The sequence below is a fragment of the Thalassophryne amazonica genome, chromosome 15 (assembly GCF_902500255.1).
Source record: "Thalassophryne amazonica chromosome 15, fThaAma1.1, whole genome shotgun sequence".
NCBI lineage: Eukaryota > Metazoa > Chordata > Actinopteri > Batrachoidiformes > Batrachoididae > Thalassophryne > Thalassophryne amazonica.
In genome coordinates this window covers 27,696,452-27,718,152 of record NC_047117.1, presented here as the reverse complement: position 1 = coordinate 27,718,152, position 21,701 = coordinate 27,696,452, and the positions used below count along the sequence as shown (strand labels likewise).

The window sequence follows — 21,701 nt, the reverse complement described above, 5'->3', positions numbered from 1 at the left end:
ACTGCAGGATTGTTTTACAGACATAAAGACATGGATGACCTCTAATTTCCTGCTTTTAAACTCAGATAAAACTGAAGTTATTGTACTTGGCCCCACAAATCTTAGAAACATGGTGTCTAACCAGATCCTTACTGTGGATGGCATTACCCTGACCTCTAGTAATACTGTGAGAAATCTTGGAGTCATTTTTGATCAGGATATGTCATTCAAAGCGCATATTAAACAAATATGTAGGACTGCTTTTTTGCATTTCCGCAATATCTCTAAAATCAGAAAGGTCTTGTCTCAGAGTGATGCTGAAAAACTAATTCATGCATTTATTTCCTCTAGGCTGGACTATTGTAATTCATTATTATCAGGTTGTCCTAAAAGTTCCCTAAAAAGCCTTCAGTTAATTCAAAATGCTGCAGCTAGAGTACTAACAGGGACTAGAAGGAGAGAGCATATCTCACCCATATTGGCCTCTCTTCATTGGCTTCCTGTTAATTCTAGAATAGAATTTAAAATTCTTCTTCTTACTTATAAGGTTTTGAATAATCAGGTCCCATCTTATCTTAGGGACCTCGTAGTACCATATCACCCCAATAGAGCACTTCGCTCTCAGACTGCAGGCTTACTTGTAGTTCCTAGGGTTTGTAAGAGTAGAATGGGAGGCAGAGCCTTCAGCTTTCAGGCTCCTCTCCTGTGGAACCAGCTCCCAATTCAGATCAGGGAGACAGACACCCTCTCTACTTTTAAGATTAGGCTTAAAACTTTCCTTTTTGCTAAAGCTTATAGTTAGGGCTGGATCAGGTGACCCTGAACCATCCCTTAGTTATGCTGCTGTAGACGTAGACTGCTGGGGGGTTCCCATGATGCACTGTTTCTTTCTCTTTTTGCTCTGTATGCACCACTCTGCATTTAATCATTAGTGATCGATCTCTGCTCCCCTCCACAGCATGTCTTTTTCCTGGTTCTCTCCCTCAGCCCCAACCAGTCCCAGCAGAAGACTGCCCCTCCCTGAGCCTGGTTCTGCTGGAGGTTTCTTCCTGTTAAAAGGGAGTTTTTCCTTCCCACTGTAGCCAAGTGCTTGCTCACAGGGGGTCGTTTTGACCGTTGGGGTTTTACATAATTATTGTATGGCCTTGCCTTACAATATAAAGCGCCTTGGGGCAACTGTTTGTTGTGATTTGGCGCTATATAAAAAATTGATAGATTGATTGATTGATATCCGGATAAAATGCTGAAAACGACTTCTTCTGAAACTTCTCTGTTCTCTCACGATGTCCTGGATCAATAGAGCCTGAAATGTGGAGGTTTTCAGCTTGAAACAGGCTGATGACGGCGCCTGGGAGTGCTGCGCGACGTCTCGCTCCGTGGAAAGTCCTTAAAGCGACAGTATCACCTCAAAATCTCTCATCAGCCGTTAAAATTTTCACCGAAAACCAGCTTAATTTTTCGAACCGTGTCCACTTCGATGTGTCTCACAGGTTTAGAAAAAATTTTGATCAAACAAAGCGCCAGTCTCTCAGCAACTTCTCAGACAAAGGAATTCCGACGAGGGGCTGGATGACTCCTCCCACAAGGAGTGCTCACAGGCGAATGACGTCACCGACAGGCGTGGAAAAACTCACGCATGCGCACGAGGGTTCAAGCATGTCTGATGTAAAAACATATGAATGAAATCCATATAGTTTTTGAAAAAAATAAAAAGGACCTATACTTTATTGACAGCCCTCGTATAGATGATTTACTGCCCCCTGCTGGAATGGTGCATTAGCCCAGAATTTATCAATGTCCATAGCACAAAATACATTAGTATACCAAATGCCAATGTCAGCTCTCTCCAGTTTCTGCATGATGGAAGTTATACACACACAGCGGCCACTTCGCTATTATTATATAGATTAACAGATGATTATAAATGCTGTGTTCCACATTTCCAAATCCTACAACTGTAGCTTTACTCTCCTTAACAGTAATTAATAAATTTGAAGAGTACGGTACCCCATGTCATGGTTGAGACTCCAGACATAAAGAAAATAAGAAATGATAAAATAAGTTTTTTTTTTTTGTTTTTTTTTTTAACTGAAATGACAAGCTCTGTGCTGAACGGCACAACATGACTTCATCAGAAGTGATTTAAAACTGTTTTTTCAGAGTTTGACTATTCATTACTGTGATGTCATTGGGTAGCAGTTTTTATGTGAGACCTTTCAGTGCAAAACATGATTTTCAATTTTTTTTCCCCCTCCAAATGTCAGACTTAGTCGAGTGGAATTATGTCTTTTGAAAGCTTCAACGTGGCGGTGGAGAGCAGCAGTATTAACAGCTTCAGTGTGGGAGTTGTTAGGCTCAATTTGTACCATGCTTAAAAGAAAGCATTCAACAAAATTAAACACATGAAAATGAAAACCCGAAATTTAGTGATGCACACAGCTAAGCCTTTCTTGCTTCAAATGCTTTCAAATGCAGTGCTGTACAAAAAACATTAGGCACCACATAATTTCAGTAAAACAGAATACTTTGCTATATATACGAGGTCTATTAGAAAAGAAACCGACAGTTGTATAAAAAAAAAAACTATATGGATTTGAATCACGTGCGATTACACCAGACATGCTTGAACCCTTGTGCGCATGCGTGAGTTTTTTAATGCGTGTCGGTGACGTCATTCGCCTGTGGGCAGGCTTTGAGTGAGCACTGGTCCAGCCCTCTCAGCTGAAATCCTTTGTCTGAGAAGCTGCTGGAGACGGCGCGCATTGCTTTATCAAAGTTTTCAGGGCCTGTGAGGGATATCCGAGTGGACACTATTCGAGAAATTCTGCTGGTTTTCGGTGAAAAGTTTAATGGCTGATGAGAGGTTGTGGAGTTTCTTTCGCTTTAAGGACAGCTCACAAAGCGGATCGGCGCGGCGCGGTCAGAGGTGGCGTCCGTCTGGCTGTTTCGAGCTGAAAACTTCCTAATTTAAGGCTCTGTTCACCCAGGACGTCGTCAGAGAACAGAGAAGTTTCAGAAGAAGTCGGCATGAGGAGTTTATGCGGACATTCCACTGTTAAAGGAGATTTTGTAATGAAAGAACGTGCGGGCAAATTCGCCGAGTCGGTTCCGTGACGACGACGCAAATCCGTCTGCGTCGCGACAGGAAAAACACCTCCGTGTTGAAAACCATTTGTAAAATTCAGGCGGCTTTTGATGGCTTTCAACAAGTGAGTATCTGAGAAATTGTTTAACAGCTGGGCATGTTCCAACTTGCCCGTTAAGGTTTCCAACGGAGGTGTTTTTCCTGTCGCGACCCCCCGAGGTCGGGTCCAGGCCGACATGCGACTCTGCCCGCACGTTCTTTCATTACAAAATCTCCTTTAACAGTGGAATGGCCGCATAAACTCCTCATGCCGACTTCTTCGGAAACTTCTCTGTTCTGTGATGACGACCTGGGTGAACAGAGCCTGAAATGTGGAAGTTTTCAGCTTGAAACAGCGAGACGACGACGCCTCGGAGCGCAGATCGCCATCAGTCGCCGTGGGCCGTCCTTAAAGTGACACTTACAGACTAAAATCTCTCATCAGCCGTTAAAATTTTTACCGAAAACCAGCTGAATTTATCGAATGGTGTCCACTCAGTTGTGCCTTACAGTTTTTGAAAAAAAATTTATCAAACAAAGCAGCAGACTCTGAACCATTCCTAAACAATGAAAAAATCGACGAGAGGGTGGGCCACTCCTCACTCAAAGACTGCCCACAGGCGAATGACGTAACCGACAGGCGTGAAAAAACTCTCGCATGCCCATGAGGGTTCAAGCATGTCTGATGTAATCACACATGATTCAAATCCATATGGTTTTTGAAAAAAATTATGTCGGATACTTTTCTAACAGACCTCATGTGTGTGTGTGTGTGTATATATATATATATATATATATATATATATATATATATATATATAGTAAAAGAGACGGTCACGTCCCTACGCCTTCGAGTTGGGGACAGGTCTCTCACTGTTACCTCTGCCTACAGGCAGAGCGGCAGTGCAGAGAACCCTACCTTCTTGGAGTCCCTGGGAGATGTACTAAATAGCGCTCTGACTGGGGACTCCATTGTTCTCCTAGGGCTTCAACGCCCACGTGGGCGGTGACAGTGAGACCTGGAGGGTGGTGATCGGGAAGCACGGCCTCCCCGATCTGAACCCGAGTGGTGTTCATTTGTTGGACTTCTGTGCTAGCCACAGTTTGTCCATCACAGATGCCAGACGTGGCACCAGGACACCCTGAGCCGGAGGTCGATGATCGACTTTGTAGTCATATCATCTAACCTTCGGTCATGTGTCTTGGACACTCGGGTGAAGAGAGGGGCTGAGCTGTTGACCGATCACCACCTGGTGGTGAGTTGGATCCACTGGGAGGGGAGGAAGCCGGTCAGACCTGGCAGGCTCAAATGTATCGTGAGGGTCTGCTGGGAACGACTGACGGAACCCCCTGTCAGCAAGGTCTTCAACTCCCACCTCCGGGGGAGAGCTTCTCCCAGATCCCGGGGGAGGTTGGAAACATGGAGTCCGAGTGGACCATGTTCTCCACCTCCATTGTCGATGCGGCTGCTCGCAGCTGTGGTCGCAGGGTCTCTGGTGCCTGTTGTGGCGGCAATCCCTGAACCTGGTGGTGGACGCCAGAAGTAAGGAATGCCGTCAAGCTGAAGAAGGAGTCCTACTTGTCTTTGTTGGCAGGTGGGACTCCGGAGGCAGCTGACAGGTACTGGCAGGCCAAGCGTGCTGCAGCCTGTGCGGTCACAGCGGCAAAAACTCGGGTCTGGGAGGAGTTCAGGGAGGCCATGGAGGAGGACTATCGGTCAGCCTCGAAGAAATTCTAGCGAACTGTCCGACGCCACTCAGACACCACTCAGACTGGCTGTCTGAGTGGTGTCCAAAAAATGAGGTGGGCTTCATAGATAATTGGCAAAGCTTCTGGGGAAAACCTGGTCTTGTTAGGAGAGACGGCATCCATCCCACTTTGGATGGAGCAGCTCTCATTTCTAGAAATCTGGCCAATTTTCTTAAATCCTCCAAACCGTGACTATCCAGGGTTGGGACCAGGAAGCAGAGTTGTAGTCTTACACACCTCTCTGCAGCTTCTCTCCCCCTGCCATCCCCTCATTACCCCATCCCCGTAGAGACGGTGCCTGCTCCCAGACCACCAATAACCAGCAAAAATCTATTTAAGCATAAAAACTCAAAAAGAAAAAATAATATAGCACCTTCAACTGCACCACAGACTAAAACAGTTAAATGTGGTCTATTAAACATTAGGTCTCTCTCTTCTAAGTTCCTGTTAGTAAATGATATAATTATTGATCAACATATTGATTTATTCTGCCTTACAGAAACCTGGTTACAGCAGGATGAATATGTTAGTTTAAATGAGTCAACACCCCCGAGTCACACTAACTGCCAGAATGCTCGTAGCACGGGCCGAGGCGGAGGATTAGCAGCAATCCTCCATTCCACCTTATTAATTAATCAAAAACCCAGACAGAGCTTTAATTCATTTGAAAGCTTGACTCTTAGTCTTGTCCATCCAAATTGGAAGTCCCAAAAACCAGTTTTATTTGTTGTTATCTGTCGTCCTCCTGGTCGTTACTGTGAGTTTCTCTGTGAATTTTCAGACCTTTTGTCTGACTTAGTGCTTAGCTCAGATAAGATAATTATAGTGGGCGATTTTAACATCCACACAGATGCTGAGAATGACAGCCTCAACACTGCATTTAATCTATTATTAGACTTAATTGGCTTTGCTCAAAATGTAAATGAGTCCACCCACCACTTTAATCATATCTTAGATCTTGTTCTGACTTATGGTATGAAAATTGAAGACTTAACAGTATTCCCTGAAAACTGTAACTAGGTTTAAGGATATGATTCCTTCTTTATGTTCTCTAATGCCATATATCAACACAGTGCAGAGTAGCTACCTAAACTCTGTAAGTGAGATAGAGTATCTCGTCAATAGTTTTACATCCTCATTGAAGACAACTTTGGATGCTGTAGCTCCTCTGAAAAAGAGAGCTTTAAATCAGAAGTGCCTGACTCCGTGGTATAACTCACAAACTCGCAGCTTAAAGCAGATAACCCGTAAGTTGGAGAGGAAATGGCGTCTCACTAATTTAGAAGATCTTCACTTAGCCTGGAAAAAGAGTCTGTTGCTCTATAAAAAAGCCCTCCGTAAAGCTAGGACATCTTACTATTCATCACTAATTGACGAAAATAAGAACAACCCCAGGTTTCTTTTCAGCATTGTAGCCAGGCTGACAAAGAGTCAGAGCTCTATTGAGCCGAGTATTCCTTTAAGTTTAACTAGTAATGACTTCATGACTTTCTTTGCTAATAAAATTTTAACTATTAGAGAAAAAATTACTCATAAAGATCCCAAAGACATATCGTTATCTTTGGCTGCTTTCAGTGATGCCGGTATTTGGTTAGACTCTTTCTCTCAGATTGTTCTGTCTGAGTTATTTTCATTAGTTACTTCATCCAAACTATCAACATGTCTATTAGACCCCATTCCTACCAGGCTGCTCAAGGAAGCCCTACCATTATTTAATGCTTCGATCTTAAATATGATCAATCTATCTTTATTAGTTGGCTATGTACCACAGGCTTTTAAGGTGGCAGTAATTAAACCATTACTTAAAATTATAGGCCAATCTCCAATCTTCCTTTTCTCTCAAAAATTCTTGAAAGGGTAGTTGTAAAACAGCTAACTGATCATCTGCAGAGGAATTGTCTATTTGAAGAGTTTCAGTCAGGTTTTAGAATTCATCATAGTACAGAAACAGCATTAGTGAAGGTTACAAATGATCTTCTTATGGCCTCAGACAGTGGACTCATCTCTGTGCTTGTTCTGTTAGACCTCAGTGCTGCTTTTGATACTGTTGACCATTAAATTTTATTACAGAGATTAGAGCATGCCATAGGTATTAAAGGCACTGCGCTGCGGTGGTTTGAATCATATTTATCTAATAGATTACAATTTGTTCATGTAAATGGGGAATCTTCTTCACAGACTAAGGTTAATTGTGGAGTTCCACAAGGTTCTGTGCTAGGACCAATTTTATTCACTTTATACATGCTTCCCTTAGGCAGTATTATTAGACGGCATTGCTTAAATTTTCATTGTTACGCAGATGATACCCAGCTTTATCTATCCATTAAGCCAGAGGACACACACCAATTAGCTAAACTGCAGGATTGTCTTACAGACATAAAGACATGGATGACCTCTAATTTCCTGCTTTTAAACTCAGATAAAACTGAAGTTATTGTACTTGGACCCACAAATCTTAGAAACATGGTGTCTAACCAGATCCTTACTCTGGATGGCATTACCCTGACCTCTAGTAATACTGTGAGAAATCTTGGAGTCATTTTTGATCAGGATATGTCATTCAAAGCGCATATTAAACAAATATGTAGGACTGCTTTTTTGCATTTACGCAATATCTCTAAAATTAGAAAGGTCTTGTCTCAGAGTGATGCTGAACAACTAATTCATGCATTTATTTCCTCTAGGCTGGACTATTGTAATCCATTATTATCAGGTTGTCCTAAAAGTTCCCTGAAAAGCCTTCAGTTAATTCAAAATGCTGCAGCTAGAGTACTAACGGGGACTATAAGGAGAGAGCATATCTCACCCATATTGGCCTCTCTTCATTGGCTTCCTGTTAATTCTAGAATAGAATTTAAAATTCTTCTTCTTACTTATAAGGTTTTGAATAATCAGGTCCCATCTTATCTTAGGGACCTCATAGTACCATATCACCCCAATAGAGCGCTTCGCTCTCAGACTGCAGGCTTACTTGTAGTTCCTAGGGTTTGTAAGAGTAGAATGGGAGGCAGAGCCTTCAGCTTTCAGGCTCCTCTCCTGTGGAACCAGCTCCCAATTCGGATCAGGGAGACAGACACCCTCTCTACTTTTAAGATTAGGCTTAAAACTTTCCTTTTTGCTAAAGCTTATAGTTAGGGCTGGATCAGGTGACCCTGAACCATCCCTTAGTTATGCTGCTATAGACTTAGACTGCTGGGGGGTTCCCATGATGCACTGTTTCTTTCTCTTTTTGCTCTGTATGCACCACTCTGCATTTAATCATTAGTGATTGATCTCCACAGCATGTCTTTTTCTTCGTTCTCTCCCTCAGCCCCAACCAGTCCCAGCAGAAGACTGCCCCTCCCTGAGCCTGGTTCTGCTGGAGGTTTCTTCCTGTTAAAAGGGAGTTTTTCCTTCCCACTGTCGCCAAGTGCTTGCTCACAGGGGGTCGTTTTGACCGTTGGGGTTTTTCCGTAATTATATAAAGCGCCTTGGGGCAAATGTTTGTTGTGATTTGGCGCTATATAAATAAAATTGATGATGATGACGTCTTCCGAAGAGGAAGCAGAGACTGCGGACTCAGAGGCGGACTCATCCATCACCCAGGCCGAAGTCACCGAGGTGGTCAGAAAGCTCCTCGGTGGCAAGGCTCCTGGGGTGGATGAAATCCATCCGGAGTACCTTGGTACCTACCTTAGGATTGTCTTGGTTGACACATCTCTGCAACATTGCGTGGTGGTTGGGGACAGTGCCTCTGGATTGGCAGACTGGGGTGGTGGTCCCTCTGTTTAAGGGAGGGTGTGTTCCATCTACAGGGGTATCACACTCCTCAGCCTCCCTGGTAAGGTCTATTCCAGATTACTGGAGAGGAGAATTCGACCCATAGTCAAACCTTGGATTCAGGAGGAGCAGTGTGGTTTTCGTCCTGGTCGCAGCACACGGGACCAGCTCTACACCCTCCATCAGTTGCTCGAGGGTTCATGGGAGTTCGCCCAACCAGTCCACATGTGTTTTGTGGATCTGGAGAAGGCATTTGACCGTGTCCCTCGAAGCCCCCTGTGGGGGGTGCTCCGGGAGTACGGGGTCAGGTCCCTGTACGACCACAGCAGGAGCTTTGTTTGCATTGCCAGTAGAAAGTCAAGCCTGTTTCCAGTGCATGTCAGACTCCACCAGGGCTGCCCTTTGTCACCGGTTCTGTTCATTACCTTTATGGACAAAATTTCTAGGCACAGCCAGGGTGTAGAGGGGGTCCGGTTTGGGAACCACAGAATCTCATCTCTGTTGTTTACAGACGATGTGGTTCTGTTGGGTTCGTTAAATCAGGACCTTCAGCATGCACTGGAGCGGTTTGCAGCCGAGTGTGAAGTGTCCGGGATGAAGATCAGCACCTCCAAATCCGAGGCCATGGTTCTCGACTGGAAAAAGGTGCATTGCCCTCTTCAGGTCAGTGGAGTGTCCTTGCCTCAAGTGGAGGAGCTTAAGTATCTCAGGGTCTTGTTCACAGAGAGGAACGGATGGAGCCTGAGATCGACAGACGGATTGGTACAGCATGTCCCGTGATGCGGTCGCTGTATCGGACCATCGTGGTGAAGAGAGAGCTGAACAGGGGGGCAATGCTCTCAATTTACCGATCGATCTACGTTCCAACCCTCACCTATGGTCATGAGATTTGGCTCATGACTGAAAGAACAAGATCGCAAATACAAGCAGCCAAGATGAGTTTCTTCCACAGGGTGGCTGGGCGCTCCATTAGAGATAGGGTGAGGAGCTCAGAGTTGATCCGCCGTTCCTCCACGTCAAAAGAAGCCAGCTGAGGTGGCTTGGGCATCTTTTTCGGATGCCCCCGGGACGCCTCGCTGGAGAGGTGTTCCGGGCACGTCCCAATGGGAGGAGGCCCTGGGGAAGACCCAGGACACACTGGAGGGACTACGTCTTGCAGCTGACTTGGGAATGCCTCGGGTTCTCCCGGAGGAGCTGGGGGAGGTGTGTGTCGATTGGGAGCTCTTGGCGGCTTTGCTTGAGCTGCTGCCCCTGTGACCTGACCTCGGATGAAGCGGAAGAAAATGGAATGGAATAGTTTTTTGAAAGGGTCATTATATAATAAACAACCGCATGAAATGAGATAATAGAAAACCAAAAAAAATGGACACAGAATACTATTTTTTCAGTATTAACTAAACAGTAAACCTTGCATAAGTACAAAACTCATTCCATAATTAAGTCCTATCATCCATTTCCCCTTTCAGTCTGTTGAGCATATACTTGTATCATGTTGTTGCCACTATTGGTTTTAGCCATTCTTCCACATCTGCGACCTTGGGTGACTTTGCTGTGTTTAATTTATCTTTTTACAAACTTTGCGTCCATCTATCCATCTGTCTGTGCTCAACATAAGTCTAGTCCTACTGCTGTCACAGTCTTAAAATTAACAGGGAACATTCTTGTGACATAGATCTTGGACAAGTTCAAAGATGGAAAACCTTGACCTATTTTAAGAGGTTAAAAAGACACATTCTTTTTCCTTCTGTTCTGTTTCTTTTTATTCTTTTTTGATGGGTAGGGGTCACAGCCACTTAGAGTACAGTTGCACTGTGATAGCAGTCTAGCTAGCTGCAAACTCTGTTTTGTTTGTGTCTAAATATATCCTCTTTGTCATATATTTTGTAAAAGCTAGCAAGAAATAAACACTTCTAAAACTGAAAATGCTGTTTTTGTAATCTGATAATACCTCTGAAGTGATTTACAAGACATTTCGCAGACATCAGTGTGCATACTAATTTCCAGTAACTCAAGGCTAACTTCTGCTCTTGTCAAACGCTCATGTATACACACACGCACGCCCTCCTGCAGATGCCATTAAAACATAAATAACTGATTTTATGACTAAAATAACTTTATGACTGATTGACTGATAGAGGGGCTTTATTGAACATGTACAAATTGTACGTAAGACAATAGGATCTTCATAATGAATTTAAATAACAGTAAATGTGTGTGTGTGTGTGTGTGTGTATATATATACATACATACACTTTGCAGTGGGATACCAATTAAACAACTGCAAATCATAAAGAAGACAATGTTCATACGGTCGAGGATATTTTAGCATTGTCTTATTTTTTAAATTGAAAATGTTTTCATTTTGAGAAGGCATGTGGTCTTTTTTGTGTATCTGTCTTTTTGGAGCGTAGACCTAAGTAAACATGGCTGCCCTCCAGGCACTCTTCTTCTTCAACTGTTCACCATGTTTGGAGTGTCGCTCCATGCCAGGCAGCACACAAACATATTTTCTCAGGCTCTGCCACTCTCTCACTTAGCATCTGCCCCACCAGTGAGGTGATTGGCAGTGTGGGTGAGCATTAGCATTTCCTCATTTTGGCACTGAGGCGCTAACAGGCAGGCAGAGCGCTGAATAGTGTGCCCTGAATACTGAGGGACACTCTCACTTGCTCGTGGAGGCAAAAAAAGGGACCCTTATATCAAGGAAGTCTAAAAACTGCTTTGTTACGAAACTGCACCGTTATCTGCGTTCTGTTTACAGAGGAATTATGGTTTGGACAAAACAGTCACACTTGGTCATACGTCACTGCTTTAGACCAGTTATTTTTCAATTTCACATAATGTCACACACAACTGAAAAAGCAACAAACCGATTTTCACACCATGTGGTTCAAAAGGTGAGTTTTAATCTGGAACAGAAGCCATTACATGTTGGGGCAGAACTCCAAAATAATTTTGTCCATGCAACAAAAATATTTACTTTTTTAATCGCAACATGTGCACAACATAAAAAAGTTAGGCCTATCCACAAACATTTTTCATTAAATAGGAAAAGATTGTTACGAAACTAGAATTTCAGTCTCTATACCAACACCCAGGAAAATACTTGATACCATTTTTGATACCACTAGAATGACAAAAAACAGTAGAAGTAATAATAATAATATATAAGAAACATATTTTTATAATGATTAGAACAACACAATATCAGTGACAAGACAATTTTTAAGTTGTCTGACATAGTACAATAGCAAAATACACTAAACTAGAATTTTAAACTCTATACCAACACCGCAGAAAATATTTGATACCATTTTTGATAACACTAGGGGGTCTAAAGATAAAAGATAAAAAAAAAAATAATTTAGAGACATTTTTTAATAACTTTAACATCAGTACCAACACTATTTTTAAGTTGTCTGACATAGTACAGCATAAAAACCCAGTGACATAACTATGGCAAATATTTCATAGTATATTTATAGGTAGTGCAAAAACACAAAAAATAAGAATATTTATTGGTTGCCTGAGGCAGTGAAAAAATCCATAAAACAACTTACTTGTTTCTTAAAAAGACAGTAAATGTCCCTTTGGCTGCTCCCTTGTTTTCACTCGAGGTCATCACAGCAGATCCAAGGTGGATCTGCATGCTGATTTAGCACAAGTTTTATTCCAGATGCTGTTCCTGATGCAGCTCCATATTACATACAGGAATGTGGCAGGGTTTGAACCAGGAACTTTCCGCACTGAAATCATGTGCACTAACCACTTGTCCACAACCCCTGACACAAAACCTTATAAAGACAACAAAAGTCAAATTTATTACTCTGTGCATCCATAATGTTTTCTGATTTTATCGAGTGAAATCGGAAGAAAGTAGATGGGAGTACAAGGAGATGTGGCATATGGCGACAAGAGAAGTGGAAAATGCTAAGGAAAAGGCATTTAGTGAGCTGTACATGAAGTTGAACAGTAAGGAAGGAGAAAATGACTGTCCCGTTTGGTCAGACAAAGGCACAGAGCTGGAAAGGATGTACAGCAGGTTAGGGTGGTAAAAGATGCAGATTGTAATGGTAAGCGGGGATAGTGTGTTGAGTGGGGAGATGGAATATTTTGAGGAGCTGAGAGAGAGAGAGAGAGATAGATAGAGAGAGAGAGAGAGAAAGAGAGAAAGAGAAAGAAAAGACCGGATGATGTGGAGAGAGTAAATCAGTAAGTGCATGGGATTAGTAAGGAAGAAGTGAGGGTAGCTATGGAGAGGATGAAGAGTGGAAAGGCAGTTGGTCCAGACGACATTCCAGTGGAGGCATGGAAATGTCTTGGAGAGACGGCAGTGGAATTTCTAACCAGATTGTGTAATAAAATCTTGGAAGGTGAGATAATGCCTGATGAGTGGGCTGGTTCCTATTTTCAAGAACAAGGGTGATGTGTAGAGCTGCAGTAACTAAAGAGGCATAAAACTGACCAGCCACAGCTTGAAGTTATGGAAAAGAGTAGTAGATGCTATGCTTAGAAAACAGGTGGTGGTCTGTGAGCAGCAATATGGTTTTATGGTGAGAAAGAGCACTAAAGATGCAATGTTTGCTCTGAGAATACTGACAGAGAAGTATTGAGAAGGCCATAAAGAATTACATTGTGTGTTTGTGGGTTTAAAGAAATCTTATAACAGGGTCACAAGAGAAGAGTTATGGTATTGCATGAGGAAGTCTGGAGTGGCAGAGGAATATGTGAGGGTAGTGCAGGACATGTACAAGGATAGTGTGACAGCGGTGAGATGTGCAGTAGGAATGACAGACATGAGTCTCCATGGACTATGATGTTTGCAGATGACATTGTAATCTGTAGTGAGAGTAGAGAGCAGGTTGAGTCTAGCCTGGAAACTTAAAAGATATGCTCTGGAGAGCAGTGGAATGAAAGTCAGTAGGAGCAAGATTGAGTACATGTGTGTAAATGAGAGGGAGCCCAGTTGAATAGTGCAGTTACAATGAGCAGGAATGGTGAAAGTAGATGAGTTTAAATACTTGGGGTAGTGTCCAAAGTAATGGGGAGTGTGGTAGAGAGGTGAAGAAGAGAGTGAAGGCAGGGTGGAATGGGTGGAAAAAGGTGGCAGGAGTGAGTTGGGACCAAAGAATACCTGCAAGATTGAAGGTGAAAGTTTACAAGACAGTAGTGAGACTACGGCTTAATGGCACTAACAAAAACACAGGAGGCAGAACTGAAGAAGTTGTGATTCTCTTTGGGAGTGAGGAGAATGGACAGGATTAGGAATGAACATATCAGAGGGACAGTTGAGGTTGGGCGGTTTGGGGACAAAGCCAGAGAGGTGACATTTAGATGGTTTGGACATGTGCAGAGGAGGGACCCAGGGTATATAGGGAGAAGGATGCTGAGGATGGAGCCACCAGGCAAAGGGAGGCCAAAGAGGAGGTTTATGGATATGGTGAGGGAGGCCATGCAGGTGGTTGTTGTGACAGAGGAAGATACAGAGGACAGGGTGAGATGGAAATGATTGATCTGCTGGGAGTAGCTGAAAGAAGACGAAGATAACATGATGACATATTGCAGTCCTGTGATTACACAAATATGGACTTTAGTGAGTTCTCTCCAGTTACTGATCCATTTTTACCTTGTACGATTTTTTGGTGCTGTTTTAGAGCCAAGGTGTTGAAGTAAACAGTATGTGTTTTTTTTTTCCATCGGTATCCTTTAAAGGACAGATCCCTTTGCTCTTTTCTCACCATAAATATGTGTGGAGATAAAAAAAGGCAATCCACATTCACCGCCTGCCAAGACGCTATTTGTCGCTCAGAGGAGAACAGAACACGGTGTAACAAAAACATCCGCCTGTAATTTCTCTTCCAGAATGTGCTGTTTGCAATAACCCACATCAGTTGGAAAAATCGTTGTCAGCAGAGCCCGTATTATTTGCTCATTCATTTAATGACTGAATTTTTTTTTTTTGAGGCACATCAGTGACGTATCCTGTACATGCTATCGTTTTGATCATTTGGTTGATAAAATATAACCCGATTGATGATTTGTGATGTGCTGCACACACGTTATAATGGTAACGCAGGTTTGTCTGGATTAAGTGCCAGTGGAGCAGCGATGAAGCCTCCAGTCTGATTGGAGCTGGCATCCTTTCAACAATGATCATTTTAACATCACGCACACAAATGCAACGTGATGTTATCAAGATTGCAATGTCTAGAACATAGTGTTGTATGCCACAGTGGCGCACTAAAGCTCATGAACTATCTGAAAATCTTACAGTAGAGTGCAAGGATTAGGGTTGATTAAGAGCAAACATTTGCAAATGGCACATATTGTTTTACAGCTTGACTTTTATTTGCAACTAGGGCAGCAACTAGATGGGTACTCAGAAGAGTATAAGCAAAGGCACAACAGGTCCTTCACCTATATTAATCCCTGCTGAGTTACCATCCAAATGAAAACTGTCACCCTGAGGTAAACGGTATCCTGCTTAAAGATGAACAAGAGAGACTACCATGAGAAACAACCACCATGTAGAGGGACTGATGGCAGGCCTGGATCCAGACCGGTTTGGACCGATGCAGTTGCAAGTGTGACAGTGTATGTTGCACACGAATAAAAGAATGAAGATTATTGAATAACAAGACGCGTATGATTATTATTTTATCATTGGGCAAAAATGCATCTGTCAGATTTTCACTCTGGATCCAGCCCTGGATGGGTAAGGCCTTTAACTATATTCATGCCTAATTTGGAGGCAAAAAAGGCACAAATTGCAACCAGAAAAGGTTTTTTTTTTATGATTTTAGTGTTTGATCTTCCTGTGACCTTGACCTTTGACCTTGACCTTTTTGTGTGCTGAAAGGACTGATAAGGCTGCTATATGTGAATGTACTAGAGTCTGCAATGATGATTTGCATGCTCTTTCATACCCTTAAAAAAATCTAAATTTATCAAGTTTTTTTATCATGACATCAACAAAAGTCACGGATCGCCAGATGGCGCGAGATTCACAACTGCGAAACATCGACTAAGTCACACAATGAAATACTGCAACGATTCCATAAACATGAGTCACTTACACTCGATATGTATTTTGGAAATGAATGGTATTCATTGTAACTGATTAAACCGATCCATGGAATGAAATGTCATAACTGAAATTCCTGTTTTCTATGGTTATGTTAATTTTTTAATTTATTTTTTTGTCTCCTGGCCCTCCACGTTCTCTCACGTAATAAAATTAAATTTGTTCACACAGCAGAGAGAAAGAAAGAAAGAAAGAAAAGTCTCTGTGTGATATTCCGCGTGAAAATGAATCAAGTGAATGTTTTGAAGCCTCCCTGTGTGCAACATTCCAAAGACTTTTCATCAAAAGGCCTTAATTGGCTGTGAACTAATTGTCATCGTCTCACAGGTGGCCACGGCAGATGGCTTCCTCCAATGGTCTGTGTCGGTACGGCGCCAGGATCGACTGCTGCTGGGGATGGACGAGGCGTTCCTGGGGTCACTGCCAGCGTGAGTGGCATTGTGCCTGCTGCTGCTTCTGCTTCTGCTGCTTCTGCTTTTGCTGCTGCTGCTGCTGCTGCTGCTGCTGCTCGGGGCAAACGGGACTAACAAGGTTGCAAGGTGTCAAGCTGCAGTCAAAGATGGTGTTAGACAGCGGAGACGCTTTAACACCATGGCAGACACTAAAAGCTCTGGGGATCACACGTGCACGTAGTCGCAGTACAGACACATATTGGGGCGTCACACCTGGGACAGTCTGAGCAGAGACTGATGGTAACAGGTGTTGGAGGGCCGGCTGGCTTTTGGGTTCACGCCGCGTGCTGTCATAATGAGGAGCTGCAGGTGGACACATTCAGCGATGGTGGAAAAGAGGCCGATTACAGATTTGTACTGTGCACGTGGACGCGGTGTAGCAGCTAAAGCAGAGGGTCGCAACTGGTGGCATGAAAAGAAAGTTCCAGCCGGTGGCACGCGTCAATATGAGGGCTGTCAGGCAATGTAAAAGACCTTAAAGGGGGCTGTACCTGACTCAGCCTAACACCTAATTAACCCTCTGGCAAAAAAAAGGTGAATTATGAAAGAAGTCTGAACCAGACTGTGGTTTTCAGAGCAGCTGGCTTGTGCACACATATTAAAATGTACGATTGGCTTATTGGCTTAGTAACAGTGGAGTAACATCACCAATTAATGCTAATCTGGTGCTAACATGCAGACTTCCCTTACCAAAAAGTAGTACATGCAAGTATGTTTCAAGTATACTTCTAGTTTACTTTTTATATACTTATAAGTACTATTTTTTGGTAAGGGTTCTTTGATGGTTTGTTAGTCAAATCAACCTCACAGTAAGCAGTATTATCTCAGATATTTGTAATCGTCGTGTAGGGCTGGGCGATATGACCTAAAATTCATATCACGGTATAAATTGAATTCCTTCATGGTAATGGTGTAAAAATTATAATGGAAGTGTGTTGAATGTGTTATGTAGTCCCTTAGCAAAGCTAAAGTGATTAAAAATAAATAAAACAAAAACAAAAACAGGTATAATGTAATTTTGAGAACATTTATTGTGTGGATCTCAAAACTCAAAATGAAAACTCAAAAATGGTGCAAAATAATGCAAACAAACACAAACACCATTTTAATAACTTAGAATGCAAAAACAAATTGTAAATTTCAAAAACATGAACAAATGTAGCAAAACAAAAAACAAAAAGCAGTTATATTCAACTATTTATGTTAAAATGCAGGAACTGCTTCAGGCATTTTTGTACAACTTTCTATTGCATGCCACACAAATTATATTTTTGCCACTCAGAAAAACAGTTCCTGTCCAACAAGTCCTCCTTGACTTGTGTTGGACATGTAATTTTGGACATTGGAATGACCTAACACATTGTCATTCCCAGTGGTGGGCACACTTCCGATAATCCGATAACATAATTATCGAAGATAATGTTTTCATTATTGGATTATCTTTTTAGATAAATTTAAAAACCATCATCGGACTAATTATCTTCCAATGAATTACCGTCTGATAACTTTTAGACCGATAACGTACTAAACTAAGCTGAACAGTGAAAAACATTTTTAAAACTGTTAAAGCTGTTGAGACCTACCTGTTAAAAGTTTCCTAATAGGCATGTTGTTTTACCCTCTGCAATCAGAAACCACTCTATTGTCTGTAAGCAAAGGAGAACTGGTGACCAAAAAAAAAGTCATTTCCTTTAACACCATACTAATATAATCACAATGTCACCAAGTCATCCAGAGGCATACATGTTTAACTTATGGTTCAAATTTTAACCACTCATTTTAGACAAGTTATTTAAAATTATTGTCATGTCTGAAGTTTATAAAGTGAAATATCAGATATATGTTTTCGTTTTAAAGTAATGTGCTAATTTTTAAGGTTTTGTGAGCACATGCTGTGCCAGGCAGAAATGCATTATAGGTAGCATAAGGTAATCTCAGACGTTCACGACAGGACAAATGCATTTCAGACACATTGTTCAGGGTCCACAGATAACAGCATTAAACTCTAGTGTCTAAAACTCTCGTGAATATATTCTCTGAGTTTATAGACGTTAGTGTATTTGCGTTTGTTAAATTCCACGCATCTTAAATGTAGCAGACACGGATTATCTGGAATTTTGTTTGACATTTTTTTCAAGGCCACTACTGCCATCTACTGGCCAGGAATGTTCATGGCAGTATTAAACGTCTGGGTACATGGCTGCTCTCAAAGTGTTGGTATTGTCCATTGTCCAGGCGCTTTTTGTGTGCATATATGTTAACTTTGTATTCTAAAACTACGGTTAGAAGTAATTCCGGCTCCTTATCGGTCCACACGAACGAGGTTGGCGCCATGTTTTTAGTTTTTGTGGAAGTGACGACAAGAGAATAAGGCTCCTGATTGGATAGAATTTTAATCAGTACCGCCACCCAGAGGTTTGGCAGACTAATTACAACACATTTATACGGTTCGATGTGGATGGATTTTTTTTTTTAAACAACGTAGTGTGGATGAAGTTTTTTTCCCCAAACTGAAAGGGTAAGATATTCGGTTTTACAAATACCCGACAACGTGTGTACATGGCCTTATGTCTGTGAAAGGCACTATATAAATAAATTTACTTACTTACTAATATTGAGTGCATGTTTTACAACATCATAAAAGTTTTAAAACATGCAATTGCGATGACACTTCCAGGGCTCCGTAAAAATGCCTGTTTTTACAAATAAAAATGGAATATTTTACAAAAGCACATTTATCTTTAAACCAACACATGACACATGTCACATTAATGTGTTGGTTTACATAATGGATTACTGAACCAATCACTGTTTAGCACTTTTACCCAGAATGCTTTGTGGCCTGTGTTTGTTACAAAACCTCAGAATTAGTGCCTTATTCAACATTAAAAGATATATGTTATATTTTAACTTTGTACAAATTACAGAATTGACATTAATGGAGTTATTCTATCACTATTTTCAAAAAACCATAAGTTAGTATGACTTTATTTTTCAAGACCTCCGCCTGACCGGAGTGTTGAAATTGATAGGGAGCTGGTGTTATGGCTGCTCTTGGTGTGCCTCTGTGGTGGGAGCGCTGGTGTAAACAAGAGCTTCCAGCAGGGGCAGAATGTTGAAAGAAAAATGATTATGATTAGTAAAGTGTTGATTTTTGTGGGTGCTCTCAGGATTTGTCTGTGCTGCTTCCTGCAGGGGACAGCATGGTCAAACATTCTTGCTTATTCTTTAGGTCTTTTACCGCTTTTGATGCTTTCAAAAGCAATCGTGTTAAAAATCAATTTCAGCTCTTTAGTAACTGCAAATGTCCCATAGACAACACTGGAATTTATCGGTTATCGATTATCTGTAACTTCCGATACATTTTTGGGTGGTTTATCGGTTTATCTTTATCAAAGATAACTTTTCAGTTATCTTATTATCTGTTATCGAAGTTAAGTTTTTGGTTATCTGTGCCCATCACTGGTCATTCCTGCTTCTGTCCAGCTGGAGACAGTGTTCATACTTTTGTCTGCCTTTGGTAACGTTTTGTCCAGAAAGTCGTCAGAGACCACCCCACATGTGTTAGTGATCCTGATTGGCTTAGGTCGTGCGTTTCCACCAATGACAAAGGGGAAGGCATGCCTTTTTTTCTCTACTTCTCCTGCCCTGACACGGAGCTGAATGAGGAAATAAGACTGTTTGCTTCGGCTTTCTGCAAATATGTGCACCAAATATGACCATAAAATTCACAGAAAAACATTGCAGAAATGATTAATCTATAATTCACGTTATAGTAGGCCTATTAACAGAATTTAAAAACTGGTACAGAGTTTGAAGTGCGCACCATTTTTTTTATCCAGCTATCCTGATCTGCTATGCAGGTGTCACGACACGGACGAGGGGTTGGATTTTGACAATAATAATAATAGCAAAAATATATTCTGAAAGTGCAAACACAGTCTTGTCCGCAGTACTATTGCTATATAAATGTCCCCGCGTACAGTTCTCGTCAACGGGAAAACTAGCTATGGAGACCAAACGTGCTTTCTGGCTGTAAACATTTATTTCTGCTATAAAGTGGGTAGTTCAATACGGCAGTCTATGCGGATTAAGTCTCTCTTTTGGAGCCAACCTCTAGTGGTCGTTCTAGGAACTGCAAGATTTGGCACTTCTGTGTTGACTTCATTTTTCAGCACCCAAGGTTGGCCCTTGGGCGTACCACAGGGCTCAGAAGCAGATTGAGCCAGATAGAAAGCCAGCATACAGGGTGAATCTGATCACTTTCTAAAACGAAAAGCTGAAAAAACTGCCATGCATGATGACGTAAAACCCACGGCGCACACGCGACTTCATGAAGGCGCTCCTCGTGGAATCAAGGATGTTTTGCATCTGGACACTTGATCACGAGTGTGAATTAACAAACCTAGTTGTACCGGCCGCTGTGCTATCGCTTAGTTTGCTGCAAAGTCCTTTGAGTTGAGGTGATCGTTCAGGCTTGAAAAAGTCCGGTGGTATGAAAATTCCATCCTGCAGATCTAAACACAACACGTTTCTATCTAAGGTTGAGTCTGGGTGTCTTTTATATGTGGAGTTCCATTCACAGAGCAAAGCAGCGTTTCTCTTCATCAACTTTACAAAGCTGCTGTGGATGGGATGACAAAAGGGTCACGTGCATCATAGAGTGCAAATAATCTTTTATTTATTTATTTATTTATTGGTCAGGGCAGGGATGCATTATTTGTTTTCTATTATTAAGTAAAAAAAAAAAACTTTTTCAGTTTCTACTACAAATACACTTTTCACATCATGCCACATATTCAGCAGGAATAATTTCAGAAACAATCTTCACAAAACTTTGGAAAGGTGGGGCACGAGTCAAGGAAGAATCTATAAAAGTTTTGCCTTGATCCAGATAAAGCGGGCTTTTTGTGGGTGCGTACACTAAATGGCATCATTAAATGTGTAACGTGAGCTCCTCTTGGAACACAGGCATGTTTCCGAAGCATAATCTGATTTGCTGGCAAGAGGCCTCCTTCTTTGTCCATACATGCACTGTCAAAGAATTGCACAACTGTGGGATGTTACACCTCAAACCTCAATCATGAGTTAATTTAAACTTGGGGTGGGCGACATACATACATAATGCTTACATAATACAATATATGTACAATACTTCCATAATGTGATCCCTTTAACAAAATGTTAATGCACATACAAAATGGCAGAACACAGTAGAGTCAGTGGTCCAGAATGTTTTTTTTTTTTAATTCTTTTTAATCTCTCCTTTAAAAGTGGAAAAAGCACTATACCCCTGTTCCCAAATGCACAATTTCATAGTTGTAACATGCGAGGAATATTTCAGGAAAATGGGAGCAACAGCTGCTCATTGTACAGCTCATTGATTTGTAGCACTGAAGTACTCAATTTATATTCTTCTCATACATTATTAAAATCAAAGTGCATTCATTGATTTTTTTTTTTTAATTTATTATTTATTTTTTGGTAAATTTAATGCCCAAGAAAAACTTATGTATTAAACATCATGCTGGGACATTGCTGATGTATTGACTTA

General features: G+C 41.7%; 1 protein-coding gene across 4 annotated transcripts in view; it reads left to right on the top strand.

Annotated features, from left to right (window-relative positions):
- Positions 1–21,701, top strand: part of npnta (nephronectin a) — a 198,362-nt gene that overhangs the window by 42,013 nt on the left and 134,648 nt on the right. For all 4 annotated transcript variants that reach the window (XM_034187626.1, XM_034187627.1, XM_034187628.1 and 1 more), the window contains exon 2: positions 16,023–16,123. In XM_034187626.1, coding sequence (XP_034043517.1) covers positions 16,023–16,123 — 101 coding nt within the window. The remainder of the gene's footprint in view (positions 1–16,022; positions 16,124–21,701) is intronic.